The 21,606-nt window shown below is 39.0% G+C and overlaps 1 protein-coding gene across 1 annotated transcript in view; it reads right to left on the bottom strand.

Moving 5' to 3' along the window:
- Window positions 1-4,536: 4,536 nt before the first annotated feature.
- The window catches only part of METAP1 (methionyl aminopeptidase 1), a 66,681-nt gene continuing 49,611 nt past the window's right edge, over window positions 4,537-21,606 (bottom strand). Inside the window, exons 6-11 of the mRNA XM_019661648.1 lie at window positions 21,349-21,432; window positions 19,132-19,270; window positions 16,977-17,108; window positions 13,961-14,104; window positions 9,608-9,673; window positions 4,537-6,349 (exon numbers count right to left, since the gene is read on the bottom strand). Coding sequence (XP_019517193.1) covers window positions 6,186-6,349; window positions 9,608-9,673; window positions 13,961-14,104; window positions 16,977-17,108; window positions 19,132-19,270; window positions 21,349-21,432 — 729 coding nt within the window. The 3' untranslated portion in view covers window positions 4,537-6,185. The remainder of the gene's footprint in view (window positions 6,350-9,607; window positions 9,674-13,960; window positions 14,105-16,976; window positions 17,109-19,131; window positions 19,271-21,348; window positions 21,433-21,606) is intronic.

The raw sequence follows: 21,606 nt of genomic DNA, 5'->3' as shown, positions 1-21,606 counted from the left end.
GCTAAAGGAGAAAAGGGGGTTTCATTTACATGCTGTGAGATCACCGTAAAACCTATACCTCTGTGTTGAAACGGGAAAATGCAATAGAACACACTGGGTGAGGTGTGTCTGGTCCTGGGTTCTTGTCTCCCCCAATTTCTGCCCCCCTCTAGTTATTGTATTTGTCTGGGCTTTGTAGGACTTCACGAGTAGCTGATTTGGTGATTGGTAGGTGGCCTAGTTTGTGTAAATATAATGTGTTATCTTTCTCCCTGTTCTTTTGTGGTTTTATTGTTTACAAACTTTTTTGTATTGAGAAAAACAGCCAAAGCATCTTTGACAAAAGGTTGTGTACCAAGCAAAAATGATCTGAAACGAACTTGAGGATCCATCCCTCTTCCTGAAGTAGGGGTCTTGAACCAACCTTTCGTTTGTTTCCCCTTCCTCTATTTTGGACCAGATCTGTCCTAACAACTTGACTCCTACCCTATCTCCTACCCATAATTACCGATAAAGTTTTAAAAGTTCTAGCCTGAATTTTGTTGACCTCTCACCCAACTACTGAAATAAAGCAAATTGGCTTTGCAGTCACATTATATACAGAGGGTGCCAAAAAATGTATACATATTTTAAGAAAGGAAAAAACTGCATTAAAATTGTAATACTCAATATGTGCCAGTAACAGAAGATGAATACAAGTTGTGTACACTTTTTTGGCACCCCCCCCCACTCCCCCGGTATAGAATAAAACAGTTGCTAAGTCACAGGATCATCCCACAGATGGGAGGTCTCCACAGGGAAGTATGGTGACTTGTCCTCCCAGCCATGCAACCAGTGGAAAAATTAGAGAAATAAGAGCCCTGGTGTCCTGATTGTTTGTCTTGTGCTCTTCCCATGACACCGTAGCACAAATATGCCTACACGTTTTGGAAAGTAAGTACTGGCATATGTTTGTTGCTGGGAGTGGGATGAGGAGGCTGGAGTAACAGTACAAGGGCATCACCCAGGAGATGGGAGCAATCACTCTAAAGGCTTTACAACAGTGAAAAGCTGGACATCCACAGGAAAAATTATTAAAATACTATGAGCTATAACAAGCATTTAATAGTGAGTGAACATCTTTCCAGGAAGCTCTTCTTGAGTGTTCCACATAGTGACTTTTGAGCACATTTATTAAAATACACCAGTGTTGACACATTTTTACTATAACCACAGAATTGCCATAGAGACAGTTCTGTTGCTCACCCAGTGCCCAAAATGAGAGGCAGCAGGTAACACGTAGCCAATGCCATCTTATTCCTGTTCTCTTTGGCAAAACAACCAAATGCAAACCGCTGCTTTTCATTTCCATACTTAGCACCAAAAAGAAGTAAGGGAGGAGGCTGCCTCAGGTTGCTTGCCCCTCAGAGTTCAAACAGCGGGGCCAGAGAATTTCCACGCATGGAGCGTGCGCTGCTGGGCTGACCTTCCCTTAGATGTTCATTTTTAAAATGAAACAAAACACATCATTAACTTTTAGAATATTAGCATACTGCAGCCTACACTGATTGTGAAAATTTGTTCCTTAAACATAAATGTCCAGCTTTTCTTCCTACTATACTGGAAAATGAGTCCTACAGCCACAAGTGGTATAATTTGCTCCTCTTGTAGCTAGAGCTTAGAAGTCAAACACTATCAAGTGTAAACAGAACCTTCTCACACTATCTCAGACAGTGCCAACATTTCTAACTCGCAGACCGCTAACATATCTGACTCCTTCCTACTATATGGTTTGCCCCCAAGATTCAATGCATTCATTGTTTTAAAGTAGCTCATGGTTTATGAAATTTGGAATACAGTAGGATCAAAATTAATTCAAATAATTTTTAAACCAATACTCTGCACCCTTTAGTGAGATGTTCCAAAAATAAAAATTGTAAATTTTGCACTTTGTGAATTTATTGTTGGTTGTGATTTTGATGTAATTCTGAAATAATTTTAAATGTATTGTAGATGCAAACAAATAGGTAAATACCGATTTGTTCAAATCAAAGTTCTTCCCATGGGAAAAGGAACATACAAATACAGAACAAGGGAGGGTGAAGAGGATGAATGTTAGATTTGAAAGGAAAGTATCAGAAGGAACTCATGATGTGCAGAAAATGCATTTCCTGGCTCTGTTCCCTGAAAGAGTTCAGAAACAAAAGATACCCTAGTAGTACCCAAATCTTGATTTCAAAATACCATTCCCAAGAAAAGAAACTAGGCTCCTTCCTTGGAGAAACAGCCAATTCCCAGTCTACGACAGGCAAAGTATATGATAAACCTAGAACATCTTATACAGCAAAAAGCAACAAATAAGCTTAAACGTACTCTTGCTGACCAAATTTGGAACCATTACAGTAACTTAAATGGAATGTTTAAAAAGAATCAATGAGCCCATGATGATATTCATAAAAAGTGAGTAGAGGGAAGAAAAAAAGTGTTTCTTTGTAAGAGTGCCAGCTAATAATGCAGATGGAATACTAGATTTCGAAAGTCTCAATTTGCAGCCACCAATGTAATACAATGGATTATGGCAAGGATTATCATTGAAGGCTAAAACCATCAAGTGAACAGGATATCCAAATGGTCTCCAAGTATCTCCTCCCAGATTCTCTGCTTAAGAAAAAGATATCCTCAAAGTGAAAAGATCTGACAGAAACCAAATGATCAAACTTATATTGGCAAAAATGTGACCATAACTTCATGACCATTGCATCCTGATGTGATGCAATGAATGGGAGATTCACAGGCTACTTAAGGATTCTGCCAAAATGTTTATCCTGAGTCTACTCATAAGATACAATCAAAGAAATACAACCTTCTACAAGCTAACTTAACTGGCCTGCTTGTCAAGTGTCAATTTCATTTTTTAAAAAAGATGAGAGAATTGTTCTAGAGTGAAGACGACTACATACATGATAACCAAATGCCATGGGTTTGGGTTCTGGGTTTTAAAAAAAGAAGAAAAGCTTTAAAGAACATTTTGGGGGACACTGAGACTCAAGTTTGAATATGTACTATACATCAGACAATTCTGTATCAATGGTAATAAATTCCTTGGATGTGATAATGGTATTGTTATCATGTAGGAAATGTCCTTATGTTTTAAGAGAGACATGTTATAATAGTAATGGGTGATGTATGATGACACTTCTTTCAAAGGAAAAGTGCTTAGAGAGAAATATGGCAAAATATTGATGGTTGAATACAGGAATAGGATACGTATATGATTTTATTGTACTATACCTTCAACTTTTCTGTAAACTTGTAAACTTTCAAAATAAAAAATTGGAATTTAAAAAAAGAAAATAAAAAAAGAAATAGCTTACAGATACCATGAGAGTGCATTTGGGGGTTTTAGTAAAGTGCAGCATCCTGCCTTCAATTTTAACCAAACCCAATGAAAAACCAGAAGTGGTTATAGAACAAACTGAGGAATCAAGCTGAGACGACAAACTCCAAAACCTCCACTTCCTATTAACTTGGACATGTGGATGGCAAGTGGTATAAAGGTGTTGGTAAATGAGTTCTAATGTACCTTAATCTATTTTATCAGCAAAAGACATAAAACGACGATAAAAGGCTAACATGTTTCCCTTCTTCTAAATATAATTCCATGGGGGATGGGAGGGGACAGCGGAGGAAAAGATTACTTAAAAGTTAATACAGGGCCAGCCAAGTGGCGTGTTGGTTTAGAGTTGGCTTGGGATGCCAGCTCTGAGCAGCAGGGCCCCCGGTTCAGATCCCACATTAGGGCCACTGATGCTGTGCCCTCTACAGCTAAGATGGTGAACAACAGCTCAACCTGGAGCTGAGCTGCTGTGAGTGGCTGGCGACGGCGTAGGCTGCAGTGGGATTGCAGTGGGCTGCTGTGAGCTACGGTGAGTGGCCGGCAGCCAGCGTGAGTGGCCGTGAGCCACCGTGAGTGGCACTCCAGTGGCCAGTGACTGATCTATCTCACCAGGGAAGAGCGCAATGATCACAATACCAACATGGGCCAGTGAAGCGACATCCTCCACAACTAGACTGAAAAACAAAAGGACAGCAATTTGTCTGTTCCCCTTCCCCAATTCCCCAACGCTGTTCCCTCCCCCAATTCCCCAATAAAATCTTTCAAAAAAAAAAAGTTAATATAAAAAATAGTTACTACATGACTTATTTTGAAGTTAGCAAAATGATGAAACTAGAGACTTTCTCATCTAAATCTAATACACGTTTATAATTAGACATATACAATTTGACGAGAGCCCACATTGTTTAAAATCTTCTAAACTGAGAAAAACATCATCACCAGTGTAGTGTTTTATCTTTTAACAAAAATACTTCCTCACCTAGATTTTTTTCCTTGAGCTTATTTTCTAACGATAGACATTGAATCAGCCCACACTGTGGATTCCACTATCAATACATAAAATGCTCCCCTAAATATTCAGCATTCTCTGTCTTCACAGCTTTCACAAATACGGCTGCATCTCAAATGCTGCTGGTAGACTGCTGAACTAACCAGAGCAGTGGAATTTTTATACAGCTATTAAACTTGAAAAAGTTCTCTTTATTCAAATGGTTGTGAGTTTATTTTAGATTGTGAAATCGACCACCCCATTTCCACCACTTCCCTCTGAAATCACAAACAAATGCAGCCAAGTTAGTGACTACATACATGGTGGGATCGTGACTCAGATTTTTTAATCTCCCTTTAGACATTATATTAACATTCATATTGCAAGGCATTCCATTCACAAATATTACAATTTGATAAAAAACTTCACACACATACCCCCCAAAAGTCTATACCAGATTCGGCCGCTTTATTAAATCATTAAAATAATAAAAGTAATGAAAACATTATAATTCTTTTAAAGCAATAAAGGTCTGAGGCACTCTGGGAAAGATGTTCTCGTATAATATGTCAGTGGTATCAAATTATCTTACAAGAAACTCACCAGATACCCAGTAATCAAGTATACTCTAATGACAATGACTTTGATCTGTCTTCACTGGATCCACTCCCACATGGACCGAACTACTGAAAGGAACACAGATATTGGGCAGCTGAGGTCATTTCTAATGAGGTTTGATGTAAAGGTGAAGTGTGTTTTCAGCACACCAAGGAGAGCTGCATCCCTACTGCCAGGAACAGTCTAGTCATCAAAGAAGTTCCTTTCTTATCACAACCCAGTTTACTAAATGTGAGGATCTAACAGCCCACCTCACGCACTCTGCTCACTGCTGGAGAGATTTCAGAGCTGGTTTTCCCCATCAGCTTCTACAGTGCAACCTCCACCCCTCTCTGAATTATCTCCAAGGTATGCCCTTGAAATAAGAGTGGAAGAAAGGGATCTTTTCCCTCCCATTTCGACCAAACAGAGGTCTGAAATGGCAATGTATTATAAAATTCTCATGCTTTGCAACAGCCAGATACCACGTGGAGCATGGCTACCTTTGCCATAGATTTAAAACAACCTAATAACGTTTTTCCAAAATGAATTCTGCCATATCCATTCACTGACACAGTCTATCTACACTGCAGAGAAAGTCTCACTGACTGAGTGCTTCCTTACACACAACTACAAGGGTAAATAATGAGCATGGGGAGGAGGGACGCCAATTCCCAAGTGGGCATCAAATCACTGCACTGCAAACTATGGGTCCATTTATGACAGCATAAACCCCTGTCAGAGCAGAATCAACACAAACCCCAGGTCACATAGTGTTCAGTAATCATATATATGGAATTTAAAATGTATACATATATATTTCCATACATACATAATAAAAAAATCTGAAGCAACATATGTTGTCAAAGTTTCAAGGATTCTCACCTTCAACATTCATCTGGAAAGCAGCTGGCTCTCGATGGCCCAGGTGTGGCAGTGATAAAAGCAACTAGAAGCGGGTTTAAGTAAAAGTGCTCAAAGGGCAAAGGAGAAAACGGGTGTAGACATTTTTTGCGGGGAACAGGGGAGCACTGAAAGGAGCTGAGAAATGTTTCCTTTATTCTTCTTGGCTTTTTCAAACCCAAGACAAGTTCTTGAGGACACACGTCAAATGCTGTAGTCCTTCTTTATCTATAGTCAAAATCAAAACAAGTAATAAAAAATTTCCTCTTCCATTTTGTACTCTCGATAAAATGTGTAAGTACAGCCAGAAGGTATTACTGAGATGTGCCATCTCAAGGGAAATTAAAACTGGGACATGAAGTGAGGCCGCGTGCTGTCCAGTCGCCGGGTGAGGATTTCACAGCCAGTGTCTGTGACCAGCAGCGTGTGCTCGAACTGAGCAGACCGCTTCCCGTCTCTTGTCACCGCAGTCCAACCGTCTGGCCAGGTCTCATCCTGCCATCCGCCTTCAACAAAAACAGTTTCTTAAATCTGTCACTCAGTTTTCTAAATAAGTGCTAGGTCAGTATATTTGCATGTATTCCTATATCCTTAGGTATCACAGAAAACCAATTAGAAAATTGACCATTAAGATTCTTCTTTATACTTCAACTGTTTGAGCTAAAGCCTTTCCAACTTCATTCTGGTCTTTAGTTCAATGTAGTAACGATATAATATTTAAATTTACCGCAGGTGTGTTAGAACGTCACATTTTTTTTTTTTTTTAGCTGAGCCATCCTGGGGCTCGAACTGCTGTTGCTCAGAGCTCAAACTCTTGAGCGAGCTCTTAACCAACTGATCCACTCGGCCGGCCCTAACTTCACATTTTTTATACGTCCCAAATATCAAATAAAGATGGTATCTCCAAAATAAAGGCACTGGGTTTCATTTTAGAAAATATATTGAAGCCACTCATCATAAAGCTACAAGTAAAAAAATTTAATGAATGAACTTAATTCCTTCCTGGTATAACTTTGGCATCTGACAAAATGATAACCAATGTATACTGCAAAGGAAATAATGCAACTTTTTATACTTTTATTACAGCATTTAATTCCTGATGTAACTGTAACACGGCAGGCACACAGATGGTGAGAACAGATTATACTGTGAAATTTTTGAAGACCACATCCCTGTAGCCAAAACAGGACAAAGAGAAAGAAATAGGGATTGGCAAGAGGATAAAACAAATTATGATGAGACAGAATGGGTTAGAGAGGGATGGAAACTAGAGAAAGGAAATGAAGGGGCAGTGAAACAAGGTGGGGGGCAATGAGAAAACAACGCCACACTAGAGAGAGCAGGGGGAGGGGAGCCAAAGGGGAAATAAGAAAGTTACGCAATTCTGGATACTACTATAAAAATACCGTATTTGCCGGCGTATAAGACGACTGGGCGTATAAGACGACCCCCTAACATTTCCACTCAAAATGCAGAGTTTGTTATATACTCGCCGTATAAGACTATACGTTGTATACTTCCGCACACCTTCCACACACCAAATAAAAGGTAAAACAATATCAGATTTGATTTCAACATTTATATTTATATTCAAATGCTTATGACATGCAGGAAAACTGTCACAAGGCTGTATGTAATCAAACATATACATAAATCGCGATTCGCGATTTTGTGCTATCATACTGGGTGTATGGTCGGCTGTGTGCGATTTTGCGAGTGTGGTAAAATCGCATAACAGCAAAATCGCATAACAGCCGAGCATACACCCAGCAGCGCTGCTGATGCCTGAACGGTATGTGGAATGAAGTGGGCTGGCATCGGGAGGCCACTATGGCACGGGGCAAGCACTATGGGCAGTCTATCTGAAGTGTACCTGGCGTATAAGACGACCCCCCACTTGGAGGCATATTTTTCAGGGCCAAAAAATCGTCTTATACGCCGGCAAATACGGTATGTGTTTCTAGACTTGGTTTCCAAATTACATGTCAAAAAACCAACACATTCTTCATTTTGAGTAATTTGTTTCAAAGATTAGGTATCACTGACTCAGACAAATCCCAGAACATAAACTCTGCACTGAAGTAACCTTCTTTTTCAAAATTAAATCCCAGTCAAAAAAGAAAGTATGAAAACAGCTTAAAGAAAGTTAACTCATGCTTTGTCAAACACCTAAAGATAAGTAAATTGATATTTTTCAATGCAATGAATGATCTTTTCACAAATGGATTTCAGACATAATACTTTGATTTTATTGTGATCTACTAAAACAGGTTATTAATTCAAGACAAATATATTTGGCTACTATTCTAAGGAAATTCAAATCCTCTTTGGATGAGACTCTGGAGCTGGGGTTTAGCCTGAGTTACACCGAAATATATCAGTGTTATAATTTGCTGATTATCTGAATAGGCTCTATAGAAAATTATTTACTTACCTTTGTAAATATCATATTATGTCTCACCGCCCAGGGGCCAGTTGATGAAAGTAGGTATGCAACCAAAAAAAACAACTTTACTCTCACTGTCTTTCCTTTCTCTACTCATATTTACTGCCTGTGCAATTGGTTAATCATGATCAGAACTTGATTCTATAAGGACAACAAAAACCATATCTTACAAGATACTTTGTGTTAATATAAATCATCTCACTGAATTCTTATAGCAGCCCCCGGGAGTGGGCAGGATAAAGGTTTTACAAAGGATCAGGTTAAGAAGGCCACACGCTGTCCAGTCGCCGGGTTAGGATTTCACAGCCAGTGTCTGTGACCAACAAAATGTGCTCAGACTGAGCAGGCCACTCAGTTCAGATAAGTAGTTGGCAGCCTCTAAAACAACCGTCAAGGCTTCCCTCCTCCCCTTGAGTGTGGACTGGACGCACTTCTAAGGAAGAGAATCCGGTAGAAGTGATGGACTGTCACTCTCCAGATGAGGTTATAAAAATGACTGGAAGGATCCAGTGAGTTATCCTCTAATCCTTCTGCCTTACTCTGCATCCCCTAAGCCCAGCAGAGAGCTGGCAGACAAGGAGGGGAAGGCTTCAAAAAGCAGGCTCCAGTTATCACTCTGACAGCTCGGTGAGGGGCTCTCATCATGACACGGAGTCTGTCATCAGTGCCACATGCCTGTCACAGGGAACAACAGCGAGAACACAACATGGTGTCTGTGCTGTGCTTTCTCCCAATAGCTGGATGACATCACCTGACAAAACGAGCGCAGACCCTGAAGGGGCAGAACAGCTCAGGAAGTTCGAGTCCAACTAATTCTGCCACGTAACTAGGTTAAGTGACTACAGGCAAGTTACTTAACCTCTTCAAGGATCAGTTTGCTCTTCAGTATAATGGGGATAGTATCCACCTCATAAATCAGGGAGAATTAAATCATATAACTGTGCCTCAAACTGAGTGGCTCTACTTTTCTCCTCCTCGCCACCCTCCCAACCCACCCCCTAAGCAAGAATTTCTGCATAGGTTTGATGGAGGCTCCTAATTATTACAACGCGCCCTTTGACAGGATCTTTATAAAAAGGGACCAGGATCCAAGTACTTCAGCATCTACTGACAGCAGGAGAATGACCATGTAGAAAGTGCTGAGTTCTTGCCAACCCTTACCATTTTCAGTTCTCTACATAACACTGAATCAAGTTCGAGATGGGATAGGCAGTGGAAATAAAGCAAAAAGAAGTAATGCAGACTACTAACCTGATCATGAGTAATCAAAAGTAAATGAAAGTTCAATTAAAGACTATTATAGCACCCTATTTCTCACCTTCACAAATCATTGGCTCAATTGTAAATACGTGGCCCGCCTTCATCACTCCAACTGCTTTATTTTCTGAAATTAAAGGGAAAAAAAATCTCAACACATAGGGAAAAAAACCAACAGTGTACTGTTGAACAGCTCACTGGGAAGAGTACACACCTTATATTCCCATCAGTGACTCTTATATTAATTACTTTATCGTCTCCCAGTTCTATTAAAGTAAATCATTCAACGGACAGCTATTTCACTGATAACCACCTCCTTTGGGGCAGATACTGTCCTAGGCATATTTCATCTTGCCTATGTTTTCTCTAGGAAAATACAGACATATGCATAGGCTGGATTTTGCATGTGGTTATCACTTCTATAAAAGGAAAAGTACCACCATTTATGTTACATAGGATTAGAATTGCAATCATGGAACCAAGCAAAGGTCTATTACTCATTCCAGGTATAACAGTTCAAAGGAGAACAACAGGTGTTTCAGATTATGCCAGAAGTCTCCCACCTCTTGGGTGGGTGGGTATGGGGTGTGTGTGGACATGGGGTGAGGGCAGGGACACGGCACACAGAAACAATTGCCGATTTTCATTAAGTTTTATATATTGTTTTCTTTTTCTTATCTCCAAAGGAGAACTACTCTGCACATTCTTTTAAATGCTGACGGGACTATTCCTTTTTATTTGAAAACGCTGTTTTAGCTTTTTGTCCAAGTTCATTAATATGACAGTAATTTTCAGGATCATCATGAGAAACATAACCATGAATTAAAGTGTCCACACCTGCCATCACCCCCCACAAAAGGCCAAAATTTTAAAATAGGGGTAGGCCTTTTTAGATAACCTTAGATAAAAATGGAGAGCCAGTTTAAATTTCAAATTAAAAAAACAAGAACAGGTACGAACCCCAGTAAACGAATGCCTGCATTTGCTCGGCCTGACCAGCAGAGGGCAGAAGCACTAGCTTTCAGAGTTTCTTGGTCAGTCGGTTTTCATGGTGGCGACTTTGGTAATGAATGACACATGTCCACTGAGGCTGAATCTACTTAATGCCATGCTCTCTACGTACAGTCTCCTCTCACCCACACGTTTATACATCCTTCCTTGTGAATAGCTTTCATGCTGCATTCCACTACCTTAGGTATTGCCAAAATACACTTACTGCAGGTTCTAAATCTGGAGTTTCTAACTTGTTATAAGATCTGAGGGGCTAAAATAATTTTGACTTTTTATTTCTAATTTCATGAATTTTCTCTCCAAGTGACAAGCAATTTACCATATACACACAATCGGTCCTATTCCCTTCTGGATATCAGTAAGAAAATGTTGAAAGTGTCAGTGTGGTGTCACGCAAAGCAAATAGGACAGAGAAATCTAGAGCCGTGCTGTCCAATAAAGCAGCACTGGCTGCGTGTGTGGCTACTGAGCGCTTGAAAAGTGGCTGGTCCTGTAAAACTATGCCGACTTCAAAGACAAAAAAGCACGTAATACATCTCAATAACTTTTACATTCATTCTTGTTGAAAGGCTGTTTTGAATTTAACAGGTTAAATAAAATACACTATTAAAATGAATTTCAGCTATTTCTTTTTACTCTTTGAATATGATCACTAGCAATTTTTAAATGACGTACATGCCTCATATGTCCTACTGGACAGCACTGACACAGAGAATCAAAGTTCCACTCCTGTTTCTGCCACTGACTCATTATTCAGGAAAAGTTACAACTCCCACTCACCTCGACTCATGGTTTCAGTTTCTTAACATATCTCACTGAACCAACACACATTATCTGAGTAGTCACTACACTATTGCAGACACTATGCTAAGTACTTAAAAAAAATTTTTATTTGCTCTATCATCTACCTCACAGCATTGTAATACACATTCTAAATGTAGGGTATTATCATCATTATTTCTCAACCATTAATAACTTAAATAAGGAGGCAAATGAACTCCCATCTAACAAGGACTTCTCTTACATAGAAAGGGGTGGAGGGAAGTTACACAACAATTTCCTGGTTCCGCCCTCCCCTCCTGGATTAGGAATATGGAGTTACAAGCCAAAGAGGAGATCATTTACATGTCAGAAGGCCTCTGCTCCACCAAGATGCAGCTTCCTCTAACACTTCCCTAAAGTGATCACAACATATCCTGCTTTATATAAACCCAATTCACACTTGACTGCTCATAAACATATCAAATGTATGAAAGGAAGTATACCTACCTGGCCCTTGCTTTTGTTTTCAGAATTGTTTTTTATTTCTAGTTAAATGGTTTAAAAAGGAACGCAAGCGGCTTCTCTTGTATATCATGGCACCATATTTAGCTGACACCATCATCGATGCATATCCCTTTCTCCCTCAGATTCTATCGTCTTCAAGCAGTCTCTCTTTATATAATCCGTACCTAAACCTGAGTTTGTCACCTCGGGAGGGGCACTTTTTTCATTCCCTCCCTGTACCTGCTCTTTATTTACACACGCTCGCACGCGCCATGCACGCACACCACTGTAATCAGGATAGCTACTTCCGGTCTGTTAAAGTAAATGCACATCAGGCGATCACAGGGCTTACCAGGAAGGCATGAAGTCGGCTACTAATATTCTGTTGCTAGCTTTTATTTTAGGCACAACTCACAGCTTAAATAAAAAGAATTATGTGTCTGCTAATAAATGCTTACTGATCTGTGCCAGATGCTGTGTTCTAAATGACATCTCCAGCTCCTCCAGGTGAGCGGTTTCTCACACTTTTCCCTTTTTCCTCACAACTATCAACATGCAGGATTTTACCACCTCATACTTGGACCACTGCAGCAGTGCATCGGGCTGACCAGTCAATCATACCAGCTCGCAACTCGAATACACCATAGCCCCCCTGCCAAATTTCTTCCCCAAATAGCAACTTCATCTTGCCATTCCTCGGCCCAAGAATGTTCCTGCAAATCCCTACAAATGAAGTCAAACTCGGTCTGGCACTGCCCATTACTATAACCCTCAGCCAAGCTGCTATTGTCTCTGTTCAGTCTCAACCTGGAGCTTCCCCTCCACCTGGAATGCTCTTCCTCATCTTCTCCGCCAAACCAAATCTCAATCATTCCTTATTTCTCCCACAGGACCCAGCGCCAAAGTGCTTCAGGCCTTACTAGGCAGCATGAAGTACAGGAGAAAAGGCTGGCTGCAGAAAGCCAAACAGAACCCAGGTACCAATCCTCACCCTGGCACTTATGTACTAGTCTGTGTGAACTTGAGGAAATAAATTACTTCTTGAAACACAGAATCTCCTTTTAAAAACAGGGCTAAGAAATTATTCCTAGAGTTGTAATGATCAAATGAGATAATGTATTATCATCATCGTCCCTCTAAAAGTTAACATCAAATGCTTTCCATGTATTGACTCACTTAATCCTAATAACAGCTCTAGGGTAGGTGCCATTCCCTACTACTGTGCAGATGAGAAAACTTAAGCACAAAGAGACACGTGAAAGTGTCTACATAGCAGTGCCTCATACGTATTCGTTAAATCATTCTTAGGTCGCTTATTTTGGACAGCTTTCATTTCTAGCAGTAAGTAACAAGACTTATTCCTGCATCTCCTGAGAGATGTCTTCTCTCTCCAAGAGAAAAAGGTTTCTGGAAGACACTGATTGTCCTACGCTTCCTTTGTTATTCTATCACACAGCACTCAACTTGAGGAAAGGTGCTTTGTCAGTCCCCTCTATTTATACCAACAAATAGTACAGTATCTGGCATACACTAAGTGCCCAAATCAAACCAAGCTAAACCAATTTCATTTAAGGAATCAGAATAATGATGGCTAGACATGTGGCAGAGACTGTTGGCGGTTCACCAAAATTAGTTAACATTTTTCCCAGAGTACTCAGCTAGGTGACATTTCCCAGCCTCCCTTGCGCTTAGTGTAGCTACGTGACTGAATTCCTGCCAGTGAAAATAAAATGTGGTGATTATGCCAATTCCAGGCTGGCTCATTCAAACCTCCCAAGCACACCCCTCCATGTGTCTCTCCTTCCCCCCCCCCCCCCCCCCCGCAATATATATAGATTAGAACAGCAACTCCCAAAGTGACCCTGAAAGCGACAGGTTGAAGATGACAGAGCCTGCCTGGGTCACAGAATAACTGCCCCAGGCCCCCACAGGGACCAAACATACATGCTTTGGACTGTTACATAAGCAAGATGAACATATGAACATGTACTATGTTTGAGCAAATATACATTTGGGGGGGTTGTCTATAACAGCCAATAGATTAATACATTATAAAATAGCAGGTCCTGTTACACATTTGAATAAATATTTGTTGAATAAACCGTTAGCAAATACCAAATCTTTGGATAGTACTTACTGGCATAGTGGGGTACATTGGGGGCTGTATGAAAAAGCTTGTGAATTCCATGCCCACAGTAGCTTCGAACAACTGAAAAGCCATTTGCTTGGGCATGCTTCTGAATAATGTTTCCCAGTTCTCTATAACGTACGCCAGGTTTCACTGAAAGGAAAAGGCAAGACTCGTGACAACAGTAATAACTAACGTTAACTAAGCAATTGCTACCTATGTGCCATGAAGCTTTCTGAATGCTTTGTATGCCTACTTGCCGAAACTTTCAGACGAGAAAACTGAGGCATACAGGGAGGCAACACTGCCAGTAAATGGCAAAGGTGAAATTCTAACTGGTAGCCCCTGTGCGTCTCCTTTGATGCGAAAAAGGACACATGCGCAGTACTAAGGGGCTGGGGGGCGGCACCTTTCGCTTTCTGAAGAAACACGAGAATGGAAAACATGCTCTTCTTCCTTTCTTTCCCTAAGGTCAAGTGTACTGCCTTCTATTAAAGGGAACAGAAGAGGAAAGAGAGGAAAAAGCACCAGGAGAAAAAGGAATGTCCAAAAAGTAGCCTGACTTGTCCCGAGTTTCAGTCTGGTCAACTTCTCAAACAATTATTTCCCAGGGGCTTTTTATCCCTGTGGTTCTCAGGTTATTCATAGTTGTCTCTGCAGAAGGTCCTCGGGGTAGGGTACAGAAGGGTACCTCTCACTGTATACTTGATACCCTGGTTTAATTTTTATGCCTTTTACTGTTTCAATAAAAACCAAAACTGAAGACGTGGTTCACATTGCTACTATGGCTCTCCTAGCACTGAGACCCAGGAGCTGGGCCCTGCCAGACTCCCGGGGAATCTAGCCGTGGCTCTTAGCATCCGCCAACTGCCTGATTTCCAACCTGAGGTTCAGGTACAACATATCTTCTCTAGCCAATCAAATTTCTGGACAAAGAGCTCAAAGAATCATTTTAATTAACATTTTCTTGCTCTTAACCAGATGTCCCAGCTTGAGTTTTAGGGGGTTGGAGGGCGGTTAATGATTTTGAGGAGCCAAGTTGACTTTCATAATGATTTTCTTGCATTCCCACCCAAACCTTCCTATCAGCTCCAGTCAGTGAAGAAAAGCAAAATCTGAGCCCATGTTGCACCATATAAAATAAAGAAAATCCCTGTTCAGTAATGAGGAGGGATGAGAGGGGAGATTTCCCCCCCAATTCTCAACCCAGAGGCAGTTCTGGTTGCAAGGGTGCACTCTGTAATATCTGGAGACACTTTTGGTTGCCACAGCTAGGAGTGGTGGAACAGCTGGAATCTCGCGGGTAGAGAGTGGGAATGCTGCTACGCATCCTACAACGCACAGGGAAGAAAGGCCCCTGCGATGAAGAATGAGCAGATTCCAAATGCCATTAATGTGCAAGCTGAGAAGCCCTGTTCTAGAAAGCTGATTTCAACAACTGGTCAAGCTCTGCAGTGCTATGCACCATGTTAGGCAGTCAAACTGGTGGAAAATAAGGGGCAGGAATGATACGTACAAAGGTGTTAATAGCACTTTCCAGAGATTAAGCAACTTCTATTCTTTCCTGGCAGTTATGAAGACATTGGTTTCTGATAGTTTCTTGACAAGTTTTATTCCTGTGTCTTTGTAAAACAACATTCCAGCTGTCTGCTTACTTCAGTCAACTCAGAGAGAAACAAAAAGGACATAAACATTGAACACATCATCTGGCAGAAACCCTAAAAATGATCTGAACCTAAGGCTTCCACAAATGAGAAACTAAACCCTGACGTTCTCATCTCACAACACCACGGGGAATATTAAAGTTTTTAAACAATCAACAGTGAACAGTAAGTAAAAAGAAATCTCACACATCAATACATGAAACATCTCATGCTTTCATTTTTTATTCCTCCAACTTCATTAAATTAGTAAAAATTTCATCATCTCCCATGCATGTTCAACAAACTAAAAACAATAAAAATAATGGATCTAAGTTATTAGCAATAACTATATGTTTCCCTAAGAATCCTGTCCAATCCTTTGTTGATGATAGGTGGACTCTTTTTTTTTGGTGGTAGTGGCGGGAGATACAGATAATACACGAAACAATAAAGCTGAAATGCTATGGGCTTCAATTGAAAAGTTGTATGCTCTCAAATTGTCCTTTTTAGTAATAGTCTCTTAACATTTGCAATAAGCCTTTCTTTCTGTCTCCTCACAAGATACAGACAGCATAAACAACAACAACAAAACCTGAATGAACTGTTTGTATGGACAAAGATAGGCAGCCAGAGAAAAACCCTACAGAAATACGCCTCTAACCAAAGATATTGTTTTCTACACTAGCAAGACGTCTAGACACACCAAAATCCAGTTGGGGAATAGCTGTAGAAATGTTTATACTATGGAATATAATATGCAGCCATTAAAAGAATGTGGCATAACTATGCATGTGGTTACAGATTCTAATCTGGAAATATCACTAGGATATTATTAGTTGGAAAAGTACATTACAAAATACTATAAATATTAGGATTCCATTTGACCTAACTAAACACATACACAGAGGTATGTGTGTGTTAATGCACAGAGGAGAAAGAAACCTAAATGTTAAAAGTGAATACCTCTGGAGAATAGAGAGATATAAAAGGGAAAAAGAGGCCAGTGTACAAGAGGATCACTCATTTTCCCCTCATAATCTAGCATCATTTTAATTTTTAAAAATAAGAACATAATGCTTATGAAGAAATAAAAGAGTAAAAAAAATTGTACCCAAGAACTCTCCATCCATTCCTCCTCATTTATCAGCCAAAAAAAAAAGGCAGACAAATCCCAGAAGAGACACAGGATGATAAGCAATCACTGGATCCATGCTCATGAAGGGATTCCTAATCATCCTTAAGCGATTACTGCTAAAACCCAAACCTAACTCAGAGAGGGGTGAGGCGAAGCCGGCGGGACACGGAGTGCACATGCAGCGACGAGTCCTCAGAGGCCCATCACCACATGGCAGTCGCAGTGGGTGCTCAGCACTGAGGCTCACCTGCGTCGATGGCTTGCATCAGGCACTCATACGTGGTCTGAACCAGTTTCCGGGCTCCCTCATCCACATCACCAACAAAAAACGTCTCGTTCAGGTCCCCGTGATAACCATTGCGATAAAGAGTAATGTCCACTGCAAAAGAATGTGCAGCTATAAACACCATATTTGTTTTTATTTTAAAATTGAAGCCCAGTATCTACAACATGACAGCATCAAACAGTTTAATGAGAATGATAACTTCTGCATTCTCAAATTAGACACCAATGGATATATAGTTATTTCCAGACAGAGGCTCCTATCTATAACGCTGCTGAACTCACGTGGAGGACAGGGACATGGTCACACAGCGTAAGCCAGACGGTGGGCTTTTAAATGCTTATAGAAGTAATTAGATCATTTGAGGCAGAATAAAAATGCATCCAGGATACATTCATGCAAGATCAATAACCCAAGTTAATAACATTAAATAGAGGACTTTGCTACATTTGACATACTGCTTTAACTTACTATCTTCATCGTGTTTTTCCTCCTCCTAGCGAATCAATAGAAAAACGTACACTATTCTACACTTATTTTTTTAAACTCATTTGTCTTTCACTTATTTGTGAATAGTCGTCCTTTTCTTTGTCCCCATGTTTAAGAATACAGATTACTACTACACCATTATAATACACTAAATATATATTAAACAGCAAATGAAATGAGTATTTTTAAACCATGAATTTTCAGTCAAACTACAATATCGCAGTACAGGTGTGTTGACTTTAGCACAACACATTTCATTCCTGAAAAACCTCACAAATTTTGCATATAATAAAAGAAAACAGGGTTTATATGAAAAACAGGATCAGGACGACCCCTCTACACCTATGGAATTTTATGCACAGATATGCTAACTAAAACAGTAACAATCCAAATAAAATGACAGTGTCTCCACTATCATTCACAGCCAGGATCAAGGTCGTGTACTCCCTGTAGCCTTGAACACTTGGGCTCATGCTTCTTTGTTGGATATGTAGGTCCAGATTACTAAAGAGACCAAGTTCAGCAATATTAAAAATACCATGTAGGGGAGCCGCCTTCATCAGTTTTTTCTTAATCACAGAGGAAAATGTCTGGGCAGCATCTTCCTCTGCACTTGTAGCTTCCCAAGATAGTTTAACATAGTGGTCCTTAAAGTCATTTTATGAACTTCCTACATAAAGAAAGGCACTTCTGCAGAATTTTTAGCTCTTTTCTTAAGGTCTTTACATATTCCTAAGAATTTCTCTTTATCTGTCAGAAAGCCTCCCCTGATCTCTTCAAAACCATTAATGGACACTGTAAATAATGCTGCAATGAATGGAAGTGTGCCTATATCTTTTCGAATTAGTATTCTCGTTTTTTTTAGCTAAATACCCAGAAGTGGAACTGCTGCATTATTTACAATAGCCAAGATATGGAAGCAACCTAAGTTTCCATAGATAAATGAATGGATAAAGAACGTGGTGTGTGTGTACACACACACACACACACACACACACACACACACACACACACACACGCACGCACAATGGAATATTATGCAGCAATAAAAAAGAATGAAATCTTGCCATTTGCGACCACATGGATGGACCTAGAGGGTGTTATGCTGAGTGAAGAAAGTCAGGCAGAGAGAGGAAGCATGGTTTCACTTGTTTACACAGGACAGATGACTAGAATAGTGGTGGGGTGATCACCTTGTAAGGTATGAAAATGTTGAATCCTTATATTGTACATATAAGATTATATAACCAATATAAGATTGTATGCCAACCATAAACTTAAAAACATTAAAAAAAGAAACTAAAAAAAAAAAACTGAAATAAAAAACCCATTAATGGACTAAAAGAGAAAAAAATACCCCATTTGAATCAACATTACTTCCACATTTCACTGACATCTTTCCTCCATTCCCCAATCACTTATATACCAAACACATCATACTAGAAGTATCTTAAAAGCAATATCTTAAAACCATAAAAAAGGTTTCCACAGATTTATTTAAAATTTTAAATATGAAAAAGGATAAGGTATAGACAAGAAGCAAGTGAAGAAAACACAAGTCACTCTCAGACTCCCACAACCTTGCTGTTTCTTTGCTCATGGTGACAAAAGTCACTTACATATTTCTTACCGTTAACAATATCACCTTCTTGCAAGGGCCGTCTGTCTGGAATTCCATGGCAGATCACTTCATTCACTGAAGTACAACAAGACTTTGGGAAATTATAATAATTCAAGGGAGAAGGATAACAATTTCTGGCGATGCATGCCTACAATAAATTAAAATACAGAGAAAATAATTTGGAATGTGTAAAAGAAAAAAAAATCTGTATGCAATCAACCGATTTTAAAATTTGAAAAATGATAAAATATTTGTTGTACAGATGCTCCTAATGAAGAATTTAACATTTTATGTTAGAAATAGCAGTAAATATTACCTAAAACAGTATACAACAGAGTCTGTGCCAATCAGATAGACTGTAGGCAAACCAGTACACTGGTAATTGCAAAAGAAAAGCAAATTCACATTTTACAAATATATACAAATTGAAGAGTCTAATTTAGAATTATCTACTCCTTGTGAAAAATATATTAAAGTAAAAAGATAATATTTAAAGTAAATATTAACATGCACTTTTAATGTAATTATAATTTCTTATATAGAAACAAGTCTATATCCCTATAACCAAAAAATGAATACAAGTATAATTACGAAATGGTAGAGTACTTCCAGGGATATTTTAATCACTACAGTCATGTGGAGCCAATAACAAAGGAGCCTCTAAGAAAATGGTCTGGTTTTCCAAAACAAGTCTTATTTTACTTAGATGTTTTTAGACAGTGGTAGTCATAGTATACATAATTTTTCTCTCCATACTGCCACACAGTCTTCAGACTAATAATTTTTAAATAACTGCACATAATACAATTTGTGGAATACACTATAATTTTATTGACAGTTCCAATATTCTTGGAAATTTAAATAGTTTCCTCAATTACAAAAACATATTATTCCTTGCCAATAACTACATGCCTATCACTCACTGATCCCCTGCTTAACGAGGTACTTCTATATTTCTCACGGCAGGCTGTCTTGACTGAAAATGTTGATTCCATCACAAATTGTGTAATCTTGGGCAAGTTAACCTCTCCCTGGTCTCAGTTTCCTTATCTATAAAATGGAGATGCTAGTAGTATCTACCTTGTGGAGTTGTTGGTGAGATTAAATGAATTAGTAAAACAAGCACACAAAAGAGCATGTGGACCATAGGAAGCAGTCGAAATGCTATTATTGCATACTACCTATTTTATAACATATGGAACAATAACCAAAAACCACGATTTATAAAACTGTGAATGTAAAGTCTTTATAATCATTACTATGCTCAAGACACACTGTCACAAACTGCCTTTCAAAAGAGTTGTCCCAATTTACAATAGAGTACAAGCTGCACCATCCCCACACAGGCAGTGGGTATAAACATCTTTAACATACTTAATAATTTAGTAAATCTTTAAAATTTGCATGTGTATGAGGACAGAGCGAGTTTAGTTTTCCATGTGATTTATTTTCTAGTTAATAACTATTGCTCTTCTTTTGTGAACAAGCTATTCATATAATGTATGCACTCATCTACCACAGGTTTCAAGGTCTCTCCTTGATGGATAGACAGTCTTTATAAGAAAAGATATCCCTATCTCATATTTACTACAAATATTTATCTGGTTTGTTTACTGCCTTGTGGATATGAAAGGCTACATTTATTCCACTAATCGAATTTCAGAAGTTGTATTCTTTTTTATTTCAAAATTTGATGTACATGGTGACATAATTTATTTAAAGCACTAATAAAATTAATCATTTTATAAAAGCTAAACTAAAATGTTATGAAATGTGAGGTTTCAGAAACAAGATATTTCAAGCTCACCTCAGACCTCAATATCACAGATACTGAAAGATGGGAATAATGACTTGAATATTTCTATATAGTAAAAATTTGCTTTCAAATAAGCTTAGCCAAGTTACTTTAGATCAGCAGTTCTCAACCTTCTTAATGCCGCGACCCCTTAATACAGTTCCTCATGTTGTGGTGACCCCTAACCATAAAATTATTTTCGTTGCTACTCTATAACTGTAATTTTGCTACTGTTATGAATTGTAATGTAAATATCTTTTTGTTTTCCGATGGTCTTAGGCGACCCCTGTGAAAGGGTCGTTCGACCCCCAAAGGGGTTGCGATCCACAGGTTGAGAACCGCGGCTTTAGATATTCAGAACTTAGCTTAATTTTTAGAAGTCTAAAACATCCAATAATGTGAAAAAATTTTTCAAAGCATCAAGTCCTTACTAAGTGTACAGCGTGATCTATTTCTTCAGTAGTTACACCCGGTTTAATCATCCCAGCAGCAATGTCCAGTACTTCTCTAGCCAGCTGTAAAAGAAAAACACTTCAAACATTCTAGAAGAAATGAACTAGAAATCTTTACCCTTTGTACTATCACAGATTTTTGTGAGATTTGTAAAATGCATCTCACCTTGAATATTGTAATCTTGAATTTTCATTTTAAAACCATTTGTATTTTAATGCCCATCAATAAATGTGTGT

Source organism: Hipposideros armiger, unplaced genomic scaffold (assembly GCF_001890085.2).
Source record: "Hipposideros armiger isolate ML-2016 unplaced genomic scaffold, ASM189008v1 scaffold_357, whole genome shotgun sequence".
Classification (NCBI taxonomy): domain Eukaryota; kingdom Metazoa; phylum Chordata; class Mammalia; order Chiroptera; family Hipposideridae; genus Hipposideros; species Hipposideros armiger.
Note: the sequence above shows the minus strand (reverse complement) of the source record. Positions and strands in the feature narration are given on the sequence as shown.